This window comes from Colletes gigas, unplaced genomic scaffold, assembly GCF_013123115.1.
Source record: "Colletes gigas isolate AHSC1104 unplaced genomic scaffold, ASM1312311v1 Colletes_gigas_Sc00020, whole genome shotgun sequence".
In the NCBI taxonomy this organism is placed as follows: Eukaryota; Metazoa; Arthropoda; class Insecta; order Hymenoptera; family Colletidae; genus Colletes; species Colletes gigas.
The window spans coordinates 837,551-855,436 of NW_025106649.1; the positions used below are offsets into that span (position 1 = coordinate 837,551).

The window sequence follows — 17,886 nt, forward strand, 5'->3', positions numbered from 1 at the left end:
TAATAAATACCTTAAGTTATAGTTGTGGTAAATATATAAGATAATAATATAGTGCCACAATTATTTATTCAATTATAGAATATCATTGAATTTTCAGGCTTGTTTCTTCAAAATTGTTAAAAATATAGTATGCATAAAGGCAAGTTTTTCACCAATGCATTCGGATACTACGTTTTATACGAGTTTATTTAATAACATAATAGTATGTAATGAGATTAGTAAATGAATTAAATTCATTCGATATTGGATTTGTTTATGTTCCATTAGATATCGTGAATCTGAATGAATTAACATCTTTCACTATTTCCATTGGGGCTTGATCATTTAGTTAGCAATTATTGTAACAATTTGCTTTTAAACGAGTTACACTTAAAGGATTTATAGGTATCTGAAAACAAGGCTGAAGTAGAATTTAAGCTGCAAAATTGAATTTAGTTAACTGCATGTGAAGCACTAGTCGTAAGTGGAATATTGGGTTAATAAACCAAATAGAACCACCTGTTCTTAGAGGTCAACTGTAATAACCGCATATACTGAAAACGAACGATAAATCGAATCACGAAACTTTGGTTATTTTTATTGCAAAATGTACGGTAACTATGTGTAATATATATACATGAGAATAATTTCTGTTCGATAGGTAAAAATGAACGAAATTTTAATTTAATAATTTAGTTGATCCTTGGTTTTATTGCTGTAAAAATATATTATACTTTTTTGTAATAATGTGCCTTCAAGTGCGATCTGCATGGCATAATAATGGATAGCACATGTTGCCATTTTCAATTTTAAAATAACACTAATAATTTATTTGTGATTTAATAACTATAATTGTCTTTACAAATAACATATACAGGAGTTTTAATAACAACAATGATACGTATTCAATCGCCTAACTGGCATCCATGTTACAATGAACGTCGCTTCCCAAGATTACGTACAGTTATCTTCCCACATGAATGGTACAATATATGTATTTCCATTATTATGTCGCGCCCTAATCGTCTAAATGCAACACACGCGCGTCGCGAAAACAACGGTACTTTCTTCTCTTAAAAATCGAGCCCAGAAAGTGATCGTATACACGTTGAATCCAAAGGCAACATTGCTTCCAAGCATTGAAATCTTCGTACCCGATCGTTCCCAACAACTAAAAACCAGTTCAATCCAATCCACGCCGAATAGAACGCAAGGAACCTGTAGTATAGGCGTGGCATACGCCGGACAACGAGCGTCGTCGTGTGTCACCATAGCATTTCGAAATATCAAAAACATCGAGAAACTCTCGTCGAATACGAATGCCGTGCAGAATATTTTTAACGGATTGTCACGTTAGACACCATCGGAAGAATCCCCGTGAAAGTGATTTCTGTGTTTTCCGACGCAGCGGCACCATGAGTCGAACACAACGAAAAGAACGGGTAAACCACTACCGCTATGCCGTGCACGTGCACGGTGGACACGTCACGGGCAGTGGTCGGTTCACGACAATGGTGGGGGGCGATGGGGTTAAGGAGGGGCAGAGAGAAAGAGAAAGCTAGAAGAAAATGGCAGAACGGAACGAGACGGAGAGGCAGCCTGAACGAACGAAGCGTGCTTAGTCAACCTGGTGGCGCTGAACAACCATCTGTCGGAGCGGAGAAGCTGCCAGCCGACCTCGAGGAACTCACGGTTTCGGTGCGGCGAACCTGCGGTGCCGTTGCTCGCGTTGTATTGTGTATCGTGTTCGTCGTGGTTTAATTTTCGTGCGTTGGGCCACGTTCCGACACCTTCGACCGAATACGTGAACCAGTGCGTAGACTAATTAAATACGAGAACCGTTGAACCCGACGGGGCACGATGGTCAGCAAGGATCCGAAGATTATCGCCCAGGAGGCAAACCCTTACCTGAAACCGCCTAGCATGTCGACCAGCCAGTCTCTCAAGACTTTTATTTACAATCGTGAAACCGGCGCCTTTATGGGCAGAACGGCCAGTAGCTGGGGTAAGTCGCGTTATTATACGATGTAAACAGAAAGAAAGCGGAATGGAATGTTAACGATGGCCGTTTCGGGTTACACCTTCGATTACCGTTCCCCGTAAACGCGCGATGATTTCGATTGAAGCTATCGATCGATTCGACCTTCCGTGGCAGTGGTTCTTAACCTTTTCTCCTCGTTGTGAATCCTTTACGAATTACATACGCTTCGTGGCGCGTTGCTCTTTAGCTGATAGAGTTTTATCACCGTGTTTATTCGCGTGGTATCCGAATAAGAATCTTCGGCCACGAAGTGTTTAATATTTTCATTTTTAACTGTGTTGGGAGAAAATGAAGAGGCTCAACGGTCGAATGTTTTTGATCAAAATGGTTCCTTTTCCTTGATCTTAAACTTCACTTGGTAAATAATTTAGACTAATAATTTTCTTGATTTTCGTCCATCGGATTAATAACTTATTAGATGTTTCCGATCTACAATCGATAAAATTCCATCTTCCGTGGCAGTGGTTCTTAGCGTTTTCACTTTGTTGTGAACCCTTTACGAATTACGTATGTACGCTTCGTGGCGCGTTGTTTTTTTTACCGATAGAATCATTTTTCGAATTAACGTTTCGATTTCCGTGGCGGTTCTTTTCCAAATATAAAGAATTAGTTTAAATTTCTAGAAACATGTACGTTATTAGGTCGAGTACGTTCCTTTTAGTCACCAATACAAGGAAGGTTAACCAATTTCGTTGATCATCACATGGCAGTCAACGAAATGGAGGTTATTATCTATCTTTTTTATTATTTCAATTTTGTTCCGCTCACGGTACAGTTTAAACCTCGGTTGCATAGATTTTATTCGAGTTTTTAAAAGTTGTAGAACGAAATTATTTCTAGGTTATTTATACGTCAATGATTTAGGTTAATATTCGAGTGAAATATTCTTGCAAATTGAATAGTTATTATTCTTAGAAGATATTTTCAGAGATTTATTACATAAATATGAAATGTCATGAACCCAAGCATTGTTTAGTTTTAATTTACTTTTTAATTAATAATATTACCTTACCCAATTCTTTCGAAGTCCTTCGAAGAATAGACAATTTTAAATACAATTTCGTGCCCTCCATTTAATTGATCTTTCGTGCATTGTTTTGTTTATAATTTCAGTTTTTTTTTTTAATTTTATAAATAACAAACTAGTACTTCGGAACTAGTATTTGCGATGCACCTTGAAATTATTCAAGTCTAACGTTGGAATTACTATGAATGTACGTAGGAAGGGATAGGTAATTTTATGATACAATTACACGGTAACTTTCCTAAAGCGAGTACATGCATCGTGTGCGTGAGAATAACTTGAAGCGAAACTCTTGTCATCGTGTTGCTTTAAATAGTTTTAGTCGAAGAACGGTTAAGCCTCTTACTGCCGGTCGACAGATTTCCATAAACTGAAAATTGTTGCTCCAGGTCGTCGAGTTTATGCATCTTCGATAGTGTTCTAGACACTTAGGCGCGTCCATTTTTAACAATGGTACTACAAAGTCCAAATTTGATGATACAATTTTCCTCGTTTTTTATTTTTGATGATTTATGGTTAGATTGTCCATAACTTGTACATAAATAAAAATGTTTTAATAACATTTAGTGAGTCTGTTGTAAATATAAAAAAAAAAACATTCAGTCGATTTATAGTTTCATATTTTATATCGTCAAGTCTTTTAAACGACGTTGATTAAGATAAACCGCGAAGTTTAGAGGGTTCTATTGTTTCCATCAACATAGTCCAGTAACTATAGCTGATGTACCGTTATCTGTGCACTTTACACGTAAACATAACACGGCATGGCGAAAAGGAACCTCGCTCATGGACAGCTTGTTTCCTTGCTTGCATTCGAGCGTTATCTGTACTAATATAATTTAAAAATCTTTCATTAGACTATCAAACAAGATTGTCATTAAATTAGCGCTGCACGAGGACTCTTTCAATATTTTTTAAAGTTTTTCGTGAACCGTGCTTAATCCAGCATTTAAATATTTTGAAACTTTTTATCTCAAAGCGTTAAATGTTTACGTAGTTTCTAGGAAGCTATTGTTTCCATAAAAAAATTGTAAGATGCGGTTAAAGTGGACAAGAGTTCTTTGTATTGATAAATTCAAATTCTAAGTATTTAGTTCGCATGAAAGATCTTTTTATTTAAATTTATCAGCCGTTCTGAAGAATCAAGAATATTTTCAGAGTATTTAGTTGTGACGTCGGAATGTTTCCCAACAGTTGGAGTAGGAGAACCGATAAAAATAGAAAATATAATGAAAATGGAAGACTATAAGTAGATACTCGAACAACGTGTCATACCATCGCGTTAGTTGGCGGGCAGACATTTTATTATAACGATCCGAAGCACTCGTTTAAATTGTGTAAAGGGTTCTTATTGCAAAAGAAAACAAAGGGGAGCACGAGGATCGTGATGGGTTGAACCTAGTTGAGCTCTTATAGAAAAAGCTTGATTGGAATATCGGGAATGGAGAACAATGAAGGATGGACGTAACAATAATAAATAACAGTAATCTTCAACGACTTTTTTTGAGCAGATTAAACATTTTTTGTAAAAATTCTTCAATGTTTTCAGAAAGTACGTTTCGTGGACCACTTGCTTCTAAAATTTCATCCGAAAATATTAATTATTGTAGCCGTAATAGTAATCAACGTGAGAGGATTCCACAAGTTTATAGGCAACAGGTAGACCTGTAATTTTCCACTGTGATATCTGAAATAAAAAATTATACCATTTTCTTAAACTATGAGACAATAGCTGAAAATACTTTAACATTCTGTTTGTGATATGTATAAGAAAAATAGAAATAATTTTACATCGTTCTTAGTGGTACATGATGTACATCAGAATATTGAAAACTAAACAGAAAAGGAAAATAATAGAATGCTTAACATCAGTTTTATTCGTATGTTTCATAGTTGTCTTAGTTTTTGCTTTCTTAAATTTAACTTGAAACTACTATATAGGGTGTTCGGCAACCCCTAAGAAACATTTTAATGGGAGATTCTAAAGGCCAAAATAAGACAAAAATCAAGAATACCAATTTGTTGATGGAGGCTTTGTTAAAAAGTTATTAATGTTTAAAGTTCCGCCCCTTACTGAATTTTTTTCTCGAAGATGCGCAAGATTTCGGGGGTATGTCTATTCACCAAAAATTATTGTAATTGACCCCCGCAACCAAAAATAATTTTTCGAAAACGATTTGAAATTTTTTTTCCGTCGAAAAATTTCACACCTTCTCGAATTTTTTTCTCGAAAATGGATAGGATTTCGGAGGTATGTGTAATGACCAAAAGTGATTATAATTGACCCCCGTAATCGAAAATAATTTTTCCAGAACAATTTCAAATTGTTGAATTTAATTGTTAATAACTATTTAACGAAGCCTCCATCAACAAATTGGTATTCTTGATTTTCGTCTTATTTTGGCCTCTAGAATCGCTCATGTAAATTTTTCCCAGGGTTCTCAATATTCAATTTCAATTTTTGCATCACGTGTTTTCTATTTACAAAAACTTCATTTTATTATCTAGTAATAATCTTTTTGTAATACGAATTGCTTTACTATTTAGGTTTAAAAAATTTAATTTATTCACTTTGTTTTTATTATCCGCGTATCTATTATTTTAAAAATTAAGCACATGCTTATATTATAGACTGAAATTGTTTTTTAAGTGTTTGTTTTATGTTGTTATAGTCAGTTGTTTAGATAATTCTCGTTTCACGATGTTTAGTAATATTTTTCGCTGGTTTTACGGTTTCAGCTAAGATCAGTTTACTTCTAGTAACGAAGTCAGCAAGATTCATGTGGGCGCCCACGAGAAAACGGAACCCTCTTTGTATAACTTGATTTTATACAAAAAAATTTCCAACGAGCAGTTCCCAAATGCACGATACACTGATATAATACTCACTGAAATTTTTTTTAGCTCGTGCCCGTGTAAACGAGAGAGGGGGCCCACAAGGGTTAGAGTCCCCCTTTTATCGATAAAACAGTCTATTACCTGAATTTCAATCGCTGTGAACAATTTATTTAATCGTTAACAAATGTGAAATTAATATTTCTATTTCTATTAATATTTTCAAGAGATGTTTTTCTAAATCCGTCATTACTTAATATTTTATGTATTTTCAAATTATAAAATACATTAAGTTACAAAATACGTAAAATTTCATTGATATGTTCATTCACCAACAGACGTTACAGTTAGTCATACTTGGTACGTGACCCAAAGTCACATTCTCGGTAGAATTATGATTAAGCGATTAGATCATTACAATGGCCGACAAAAATGCAAAGATTGTGAGCTTTTTTGTGAAATAAATATACGCCAGTGTTGACAAAAAATGGAATTAACCTCTTCACGCCCTTGGCCACATATATGGACGTTTAGTTTTTTTTTTTTTTATAATTATAGTTACTGTCAATAATAAATAGACAAAAAAGAAAGAAAAAAAAATTCGTCCCTGAAGAGGTTAAGTAAAAGAAGCTTCTTGTGAAATTTCAAATGCATTATTCGTAAACCACGTTTCTCAAAATTATCAAAATATTATAAAAATTTCAAATAGTTTTATCAAGTTTTGTGGAAACAATGATAAAGAAAATTACCTTTGAAAATTATTACAAACGTCTCGTAATTATTTAAAATCTGTATATATTTATTTTTATTGTCAACAAATTGTGTTTTAAATCGTCCTTTTTTAATGAGTATGGAAGAAAACATTCTCTTAATAAATACGAACGAACGAAACACTATGATCGTGCGTAAAACTATCACCCAGGCAATCAAGCCTTATTCTGTTGGCAAGGCGACGATTGGAAACACACCCTGGGGTGTGTTGGGTGTAAGACAACTTGGTAAAATAGCAATATTCTGTACACTATACGAAACCACGAAAAATGTAATAATTTTAAACAAGGTAATTACATTTAAGCAAATTAAACAGTACAAAATTGTCAACTATTTAAAATCATCTTGCATTCAGAAAATTACATAGAACTGTATTATACTTAAAACTAAAACTAGGATTATTTGTAATATTTTCCTGTATTCGAATGGTCGAAATTATTTCTGTGATTTAAATGTTCGATAAACGTAAACATCTTCCGAATTATCGATCATGCAATTGATCAACGAATAAATATTATTATTTGTATAATAATATGCGTGATATAATATAAATTCGTCTATAATAATAAAAATAGAAATATTTTAATAATATAAAAATTCGTATTATTCGAATACCTAGGAAATATTTAAATATTGAATTATTCGAAGAGGCAGCCATCTTTGACGTTGCTTCGCGTTAAAACGATTTATTTTTTATGATCCCCTGCTCTTTGATTTACGGTTCTTCTCGCGGAGCAATTAAACATTTTATTATAACCATTCAGACGATTCGAGTGTTTTATTTGTTCCGTTGATCAAATATAAATTTAATCGCGTGATATTCCGACGATGTTATTCCGATTTTTTTACGACTTCTGCCCAGAACGTTTCTAATGAAATGCAAATACATAATATTTGTTCAAGGTTTTTATAGAGTTTGTTTCGAAAAGTGTATTTTGAAATATTCTTCGGTTTCTATTACTCGTTGTCTCGTTTAATATGCTTTCTTATCTTGGAAGCTGATTAATCAAGCATTATACCGTGATAGCTGTTTGCAACTGTTTCGATGGTTCATTGAAGACCCACAGAAACTCACAGTTGTAGAGAGTATTTCGAGATTACGTTTTCCTTCGCTTAATTAGCTCAGAAGCCTGTCATTGGTTTGCAGTTTCTTGCAAATTGCATTCAGTGTCAAAACGTGACCCATGATTTATCCTTGGCTGAGGGCTAACCTCGACGTTATTGCATTGGTATGTAAAATATCATCTGTCGTGATATAAATTTGACAGAAACAAGTTTCAGTTGATCAATAATTTTCACAAGAAGTACCAAATTGTAATTTTTATGATTTGGTTTTGGTTTTAAGATATATATTGTATTGGTCTCTAAATTTGATTTGATATTTGTTACATTGCATTTGTATTTATATCTTTTTTACATTACATTTATATTTAATGTTATGACCTAAGAAGCTAGAGTACCTAATTGCAACAAGGTAACAGAGGCTTAAGACACTTAGGGGCTTTTTCTCCATTAGGTATATCTTTGTTTTCAATGTCGATAGTTTCTTTTTGTTGATCGTTGATAGAAATATTCATTTTTTGGTTATCAATGCTTATAACATTGTTCTATTTCTCTCATCGTGGAAATGAAAAGCACGAATATAAATTACAGGTATCTGGAATGCATAATTTAACTATTACAAAGCAATGCAAGAAGTACATTAAAAAAAACGAGTGGATCATCGTTCAAAAATGCAAAGAAAAATTACTGTTACAAATTTAGCGGAAAAGTTTATTCAAGATTTATTCTTTTATTCGTGAGTAGAAAACAATAATTAGAAAAGATCAGAAAATCTATAAAAAATCTCATTTTATGAAGCGAGGAAATAAAAAAATCCGTTCGAAAAGATTTTGCTCGCGTAAGAGGAGCGTGAGAAAATTTCAAACTTGATTTTCTGCCTCCATTGTGCGCGCGCAACTCGAGAATCGAAGGAAGCAGAGTTCTCTATCGATACGGAGCGATCGATCGCGCACACCCTAAGTCGATTTGGTCGATTTGGTCGGTCCAAATGCCCGATGAACAAAAATAAAAGTGAGATAGAAAAAGACGGAAGCGCGAAGCGCGGTTAATTCGCGGTCCACACAACGGTTTGCCCAGCTGAATGGCAATTGTTAAACTTCCTTTAGCGCAAACGTGTACAACGAGGTCAATTGGCGTTAAATGGAGGCATTACGACATTATGTAACTTAGGGCCATTCCGAAGGGTACACCCACGCGACCATACCGATGCTTTCGTACAGCATCAACCCCATGGAAATATCCGAAGTTCATTTCAAATTCGAAACGCTAGGGTGATTTAACGATTGTGTTGTCTTTATTATTTAACAATTTTATCGTTTATCGATGAAAGAATCGTACGTTTCAAATTTATCGTCTCTCGAGTGGAAAATCAGTTACCCTTTTATTCTCAAGATTTTTGGCTAAATGTTGCTTTGCAAACTCGATGATTTTAATAAAAATTTAAAGATTTTAACTATTGTAAAATCACAGAAACTTTTGGTCGGATTTTTACGTTACATTTACATTAACGATAAAGATTATTCAATTTTTTTTTTCTACTAAAAAATTACTTTTCTGCAAGGATTTTTCTTTGGAAAAATTATGTTTTATAAACTTGTATTAATAAATAATAGTTTGGAAATTAAAAGATAAGATAAAATGAATACTACTTAAAAAATTTCATGTTATTAATTTTCATGTACATAGTTTATAAAAAGTGTTAACAACAATAGAATTTCTATTAATAAGAGATGGTTTGATTATTTGTCCACTAGATTATATTTGTACAGTTATTTAGCAATAATTTATGCAGTACTTATAAGTCTATAAATTGTTTATATAGATTTTTAAAAAAAAGGGAACATATGACCAAATTTGATTTAAACTATAAGACTAACAATTCCTTACTGTAAGTAAAAAAGAAAGCTACCGAGGTTATGTGACATTCATAATTGTTGGAATTGATTATACCAATAAATAAGTAAGAGATTCATTGATTAAATCGTATTAAAACAATCTTCGTTTGCCTATTAGCTTATCGAATGACCCTCGTAATTCTTATGTACTGCAATATCTTCAAGATATCGCAAGTGATATGGATATAAGAAACATAATACTTCTTCGTAATACCATTTATCGCGTCTCTTCGTGACTCTACGAGACAATTCCTCCATGATATTCGGATCGAAACGTGTAAGTACAAATATTTTTCTCAAACAGCGAATGTAAATACACTCTAATTAATAAAGAGCAAAAAAGATTTTATATTCATTCGATAAACATTTCAACAAGATCGTTTTCTTAAAGACTTCAACATAATCGACTTCCTCCTTTATTACAAATGAAATTTTAAATTCATTTTCAATTCATTCAATGTATTTTCAACCACAATATTTAATCAAAACAATAAATCTAATAATTAATTGAGGTTATACTGTTATAAATCAATTATTAATATCTTCTATGCTTTTTTAAGGGCAAAAGAAACGAATATCAATGTTTTGTTCCGATGTACCATTCCAATCTTAATTCTTGAAGGAATTGGAACCTTGTAAACGGCTTACTGAAACTCGATACGCGGATTCGTCTGGACTGTAATACGATACTCGTAGGATAATGGCAATTCTCGAAAGACATTGTGAAAGAGACGTATTCTGGTCATCTAATTTCAAAATATTTACGTTTTACTAACGTATCCTCGAAGCTGCAGAGTGATTGGCATTGGCATCGATACAAAACCGACGTATTTCCACCTCAAATAAATTACATGTTCGAGTATTCTACTTCCTGCAGCGTAATTGCTTCGTATGCCGCGGTAATTCGTTACATTACATTCACTTACGATGTACGTTTCCCATTTTAAAATAGTTATTTTAACTGTCTCGTTAGATAAAAATTTACTACAGCGCGATAACCACGCGAAAGTTTACTGTTAGCTGAATACTGCTGTTTAACTGTGCCCGCCAAACAATATCTTTCTTGCGTAAATACTTAAAATTGTACATATAATACATTGGTACTGCACGAAGCTATAAAGATTGACCCTGACAAGGAAAGTGCTAAACCTGTCCCCCTTCAATTTTAACCTACGTGTATAATATAATAGATTAACCTCTTCAGGGACGAATTTTTTTTTGTCTATTTATTATTGACAGTAACTATAATTATAAAAAAAAAACTAAACGTCCACATATGTGGCCAAGGGCGTGAAGAGGTTAAAAGTCCCTGTTGCAGTGAGTAAAATATTAGGTGTTGGTAACTAAATAATTTTAGAGATATAAATAATTAAAGTTACATACTATTTAATATCAATGAAGATCTCTTCTATTCAATCGACTCAATTTCATTTTTTGGGTTTCAAATTAAATGGTCTAGTGGGGGGACCAATCTTTTTTATCAACAATGAATTCTTTTTATAGGTTATGTATCTGAGAACAAGATAGGCTATTTATCATCGTGCGTTAAATTAACGGGGTGTGTAATAAACAATTATAAATAAGTAAAAGACTCGTTAGGAATTTTGGAATATTTTCAAATATTGTCAATGAGTTTATTTGAAACAATCCATTCTCGATACTGGCGTACACGTGTTCTCGTCCTTCCACATAGTTCGCGTGACGTCGCGAATATTATTTTACACTCGGAAACGTCAGTAATACAATACAGCAGTTAACTATCACGATTCCATATATCGTGTTTCATCGTGATTTTACAAATGAATCGTAACACACAAAGCAGACATACGGGTTAGCACCGACGCGACAATTTCATTCGATTATAAGAATAGGTCGACGCATAGAGGTAGCAAGTACTATCATTGGGCACATGTCTGGTACTAGCATTGATAAAATTCTATTTCACACGGAGCATGTAACATTTTTTGACGATCGTCACATTGAACGATATTCGACAATTTTTAGTATTATTTTTTGTCCATTCAGAGAATTTTATAGGGTGAAAATATAGTATTTTTTTACTTTCTTTTATTTATTTATTATACGGTTAAAACCCCATGTACGAGAAAAAACATAATGATATTTTTACAGTCGAGTTAGAGAACAGTACTTATAGATAAACATTATATAGAATAGAATTTAATTATACATTTTATAAAAAGAATACTATATTTAATATTTAAATTCTTTATAAAGAAATTACTTATTGTTTGAAATTATATTTTAATTGAATAGATGCGTTTGAAGTATAATAAATTTTCTCTCAGATAAATTTCATTGATTCCTCCTCAGTTATGGATTGACACTCGTATATTATTGTAAATTGAGTCTCCATTGTTACAATAAGGAAGTACACATAAGAGGAAACAGTTCTGAAACTAAATATCAAAAATGTCTCGAACAGTCGTGTTTCCTTATTAATTCGAGTATAGGTGATCCCAGTGCACTTCGAATGATCTGTAGAAAATCTTTGCAACGGGTCAAACGTAGCGAGCAAATCGCCACAATTTTTACGAGACCCAGACATCTGGCACAGTGGTGGAATTAATCAGCGCGTGGTGGTATTCCGTATAATATAGGTTAATTGCATTAATCGTTGGTTCAATTTGAAGGAAGATCAAAGCGTGTGGTCAAGTGGAGCAATTCAATTAAGAACCGATTCAATGTCTCGCAAGGTCGCCTCTCGGATTCTATTCTTCGCTAAAATGACCTTCGCCGCCATTGCTCTCGTAATAAGAATTTTAAGTCGTCGCGTTCGCACCGAATTTATGCTTTCGGGAATTTTCATACAGTTCTATTAAAAAAGTAATTTAAAATGTTCTCGTTGGTGTTTGGAATGGAAATTAAATTTTATTTAGAAAATACAAGATGGCGATAATTTTTGGTAATAAAGAAAAATAATTGAAAATTAATTTACAGTAGCAATTTATTATTAAAAATTGACAAGCTTCCGTTTATAAATCCTTCTTGTCGAGCGTGGAACAAATAATGAGATTATATTCAGATATTTATTTATTATCAAACAATGATAAACAGTAAATCGCATTCATAATGCTCGTTAGAATGCTGTGCATGATATATGGTACTATTAAACTGCTTAAAAGTCAAACGGAAATGTACGAATTGAAAACGGAAATATGAAAAATGAACCCCGGATGTAGCAACATTGAGTCCTACTGTGATATTCCGTATTGCAATCACGGAAACTATTCCAGTGTATTGTATTTTTTACGAGAGCATGAAATACCGTGAATAAATATCAACTGGCATTGTTCGTTGAGGAAATGATCAATATAAATAAAAAATAAAACCGATAAAATTACATTTTTATTTTTATATACTAAATTTTATTAGCATAGTTAATAATAGATAATTATATTGTGTTTTTTCGAGACCATGAAATACCGTGAATAAATATCAACTGGCATTGTTCGTTGAGGAAATGATCGATATAAATAAAAAATAAAACCAATAAAATTACACTTTTAATTTTATATACTAAATTTCATTAGCATAGTTAATAATAGATAATTGTATTGTGTTTTTTATGAGATCACGAAATACTGTTAATAAATATCAAGTGGCATTGTTCGTTAAGGAAATGATCGATATAAATAAAAAATAAAACTGATACAATTACATTTTTATTTTTATATACTAAATTTCTTTGGCATAATTAATAATAGAATTTATTAAAGATAGTTTGTTTGATTAAATACTTAAAAATGTATGTAGTAGCCAACGAAACTTTCTTTTATAGGTAAAATCGGACTGTTTTATTTGATATTCTACGGCGTACTGGCTGCATTGGTTGCAATTTGCTTCTGGGGCTTCTTCCAAACGTTGGATCCAAGGATACCGAGGTGGCAGTTGGAACGTTCGATAATTGGAACAAGTCCTGGTAAAATCATACAAACGAAATAATCATGTACAAATGTCTGATAGTTTTCCTGATCCAATATCGTCCTTGCAGGTTTAGGATTCAGGCCTAGACCACCATTGGAAAATGTGGAAAGCACATTGATTTGGTATAGGGGAACAGACAGCGAGAACTTCAAATACTGGATTGATTCCTTACAGGCCTTTCTTAAAGGTAAATTGAATTTTTTTCAAAACGATTGAATAATTAAAATTTTTAAAGAATTAGGCTCAGCTTTTGGGACAATATTAAGTTGTTAATGTAAAAATTGCGAAGCTATTATCAAAAAAAGAAATTAAGTAATCGACAACTGTAATTTTAATGGTGTGCAAACTATTAATGTTTCAGATTATATAACGCCAGGTTCTGTTCCTGGCGTTGGTGCAAACCTTAATAAATGCGACTACAATCAACCTCCACCCCCTGGTAAGGTCTGTGACGTCGATGTTAAGAACTGGCAACCTTGTACGAAGGAGAACAAATATAATTATCACAGAAATGCTCCATGCATTTTTCTCAAGCTTAACAAGGTATATTTACTCAGTAAGAAACAAGAAACCTGCTATGTATACAATTGGGATATTTCTTCACTTCGTGTCGAATTTTGTATTAAGACTAAAAGCGATACTTTCATGAAACTTCTTTGACTTTCCATTGAAGTGTTGTTCAACACTCTTCTTTAGTATGTTAATACTGTCAAATTCCTTACCCATTAAAAAGTGTTACAATAGACAAAATAGATGATAATTGAATAGGGCAACACCTGCAGAATAAGCTACGTGTGATAGAGTTTCCCAACCAACTAACTGGTTTACATAATCTTTTCTTCTTTTCTTTACATTTCTTACCACACATATGGTCTAGGGTTGTCACTATGAAATATCACTTTGTTTCCAATTCAGTATTCCCGGACGTTTAACACATTAACTCTCATAGTTTTTCTGATTAGTTACAGTATACAGAAAAATTTTAATGGGAGATTAGAGGCTTCGTTAAAAAGTTATTAACAATTAAATTTAAAAATTTCAAATCGTTCTAAAAAAATTATTTTCGGTTGCGGGGGTCAATTACAATCATTTTTGGTCATTACACATACCCCCGAAATCCTAGGCACTTTTGAGAAAAAAATTCTTTACCGAAAATCTAATTAGGTGTCTTTCGACGAAAAAGAAAAATTTCAAATCGTTCTGGAAAAATTATTTTCAGTTGCGGGGGTCAATTACAATCATTTTTGGTGAATAGACATACCTCCAAAATTCTACCCACTTTCTAGAAAAAAATTCGAGAAGGTGTGAAATTTTTCGACGAAATTAAAAAATTTCTAATCATACTAAAAAAATTATATTTAGTTACAGGGTTCAATTACAATTATTTTTGGTCATTACACATAACCCCGAATTCCTACGCACTTTCGAGAAAAAAATTCCTTACCAAAAATCTAATTAGCTACCTAAATTTTTCGACAAGAAAAAAAACTTTCAAATCGTTCTGGAAAAATTATTTTCGGTTGCGGGGGTCAATTACAATCATTTTTGGTGAATAGACATACCCCCGAAATCCTGCGCATATTCGAGAAAAAAATTCAGTACTTGTGGAACTTTAAACGATAATAACTTTTTAACAAAGCCTCCATTAGCAAATTGGTATTCTTGATTTTCGTCTTATTTTGGCCCCTAGAATCCCCCATTAAAATTTTTCCCATGGGTTACCGAACACCCTATATACTAATGGTAATAATTTTATTGTTTAACTACAATTTAAAATAAAAAATGAAAGGTGAAACGACACGATCTTAAGGGATGATCTAATATAATAGCTTCAGCAATGGATTCTGTGCATGAAAACAATAAAAAAAGTTCTAATCAGTTTTATATTAAGGTCATCTTTAACATCCCCTGTGAATATAAACAGATTTTTATATGAAGCTTTTTTTATTTGTTCCATGTCGAAATGATTTTGTTATTAATGGAGAAATAAATTCTTTGTAGATATATGGCTGGAAACCAGAGTTCTACAACGATACAGAATCGTTACCAGAAAAAATGCCTCTCGATCTCAAGGAGCATATTGCCTTTGTAAAGACAAACAATTCTTTGCATCTTAACACAGTGTGGGTGTCTTGCGAAGGAGAGAATCCCGCCGATCAAGAAAACATAGGACCAATTGATTATATACCGCGGAGGGGTTTCCCTGGTTATTTCTATCCATTCCAAAACTCTGAGGGATATCTCAGCCCCCTGGTCGCCATTCATTTCGTACGTCCTCGCAGTAAGTAGCAGAATACTTAACCTTTGATATAGTAAAATTATGTTACGGACGAAAGTCAATTGTTCGCGTCTTCGACCAGCTCTGTTCCTGGAATTGCTCTGTGCCAATACTTAGTCATCAAGGATACAAATGGGAACGTCGGCTCGCTTAACCAAAATCAAATATTTGTTACAGCTGGAATTTTAATAAACGTAGAGTGCAAGGCGTGGGCGAAAAACATAAAACACAGCCGCCACGACGAAATGGGCGCAGTCCATTTGGAGTTGATGATAGATTAACAGGGTCTACATATTTTTTCTGGCCTATCCCTTGTTAGCGTACAGAGGCTAAACGCGAATCTCATATTTTCTGACTCTTCGACATACCTGTATGCTTCTGAATAAAGTCGCGAAGCCGTCAGAAACCGATGACCGCTGGCAAAGTGGATAAAATTTTTGTCAAGTACAAAAGTAAAAGAATTTTTTTTTTTATGTTCGTATTACCAGAAGTCCGTTCTACAGAAGTTCCTTGCGTGGCGAGACAAATTTTAGGTCTTGTACGATCCGTATACAGTGTTCAACTTCTTATACGATTTCTTATCCGGTTGAAGTTTATAAACAAAATGTACCATTTAAGTAGTTCTTAATCGATATAACATACTATAGGAACCGAACGTTTGGAAAAAGCTTGTAGAAAGGATATATATGTTTACAGTGTGTTAATACGAACATATTTTAACGATAAATATAATCGTGTTATATTTGAAAATGATATTTTCATGATAAATTGTAATAATAAAAGTGAGTATATTCCTTCTACTCTTATAATTAATCGACACGAATGATAGTTTATTCTAGTTCGATCCGTAAATCATCGTAGATCCCTATGTGAAAATATCAAAATCTTTTACTTAAAATGTATTAATTTTATCCAAAAAATAGGAATAATTATTGAAAGTCGAATCTTATCAAAGATCTGATTTTAACATTTAAGGAGTTAATAATAGTTCTTCGTCTTAACAAATATTTAACCATATCTTGTGAAAAATAGAGATCATCGAAACATTGAAAAAAAAAAAGAAACAAAGCAAACGCTTAGAGAACTATTTAAACTAGTAATTACTGTAATTTTCGAATCTTGTTTTATTGTGAAAATGTGTAAATTAATGGCCGATACGAATAGATCTCTTAAACGTGACAAAGATAATATATATATTTTGCTTCTGAAGTATGTAAATGTATCGTATGTGTACACATATATTTTTATAGATAAGATTTTCTTCTATTGAATCACAGATTGTTGTCATCTATTTCTACTACATTTAATTGTGAAATATTAAATGCCTATTGAAAACGATCCTTACCAAGGGTTATCTCTTATATTTATTTGATCGATCGGTTGTTATTTAACAAGTTATTTTTAGATATGATAGTATTATTATAGAGCTCACTCTTCGTTTCTGTCTTGATAAACTTTCTGCTTTTCTAATCGAACTTATAAATGGTGTGAAAAAAAATCAATATTTTTTCCAGTTGTTACAACTATTTTAATTGATCAGTACATTTATCCTACATTGTCAAAATAAGATAAGAAAATGTCGTTCTTGTAGAAAATTGACCACCGAAAGTTATTAACACATGTATGCGGATAGTAATAATTCCCCAGGATATCACAGTAAAAATTGTAGATTAATAAAGAAACCGACTGCCTTACAACTCTTCCTAAATTTCATATAATTTTTGTAAAACCATATAAACTTTTTGATTACAATCAAATATACACGACATAATCAATGAATATTTAAAAAACATGTAATTTCGATACATACAATTTTATAAAATTATTATACAAGTAGTACTACTAGAAACATTCCAACATAATATTTTCCTTATTTTAAACAATAGAAGTCTTTTCTACAAACATTTTTTAGTTTTGTTGCGAATAAAGGAGACTCGAAGATCGACTTCGAATTCGAGAATTGAATAAAAGTCAGAATTTGATCTAATAATACATTTTGACAATAAAGATACATCTATTCTGAAAATAAGAATTTTTTAAATATTTAACTAATAAA

At 32.5% G+C, this 17,886-nt stretch overlaps 1 protein-coding gene across 1 annotated transcript; it reads left to right on the plus strand.

The window, feature by feature from the left end:
* The first annotated feature begins 1,572 nt into the window (after nucleotides 1-1,572).
* Nucleotides 1,573-17,168, plus strand: LOC122400726 (sodium/potassium-transporting ATPase subunit beta-2-like). The gene is made up of 6 exons (XM_043402333.1): nucleotides 1,573-1,984; nucleotides 13,407-13,547; nucleotides 13,620-13,739; nucleotides 13,914-14,095; nucleotides 15,554-15,833; nucleotides 16,008-17,168. The coding sequence occupies exons 1-6, from the start codon at nucleotides 1,840-1,842 to the stop codon at nucleotides 16,109-16,111; spliced, it is 972 nt and encodes a 323-aa protein (XP_043258268.1). The 5' UTR covers nucleotides 1,573-1,839; the 3' UTR covers nucleotides 16,112-17,168.
* The last annotated feature ends 718 nt before the right edge of the window (nucleotides 17,169-17,886 follow it).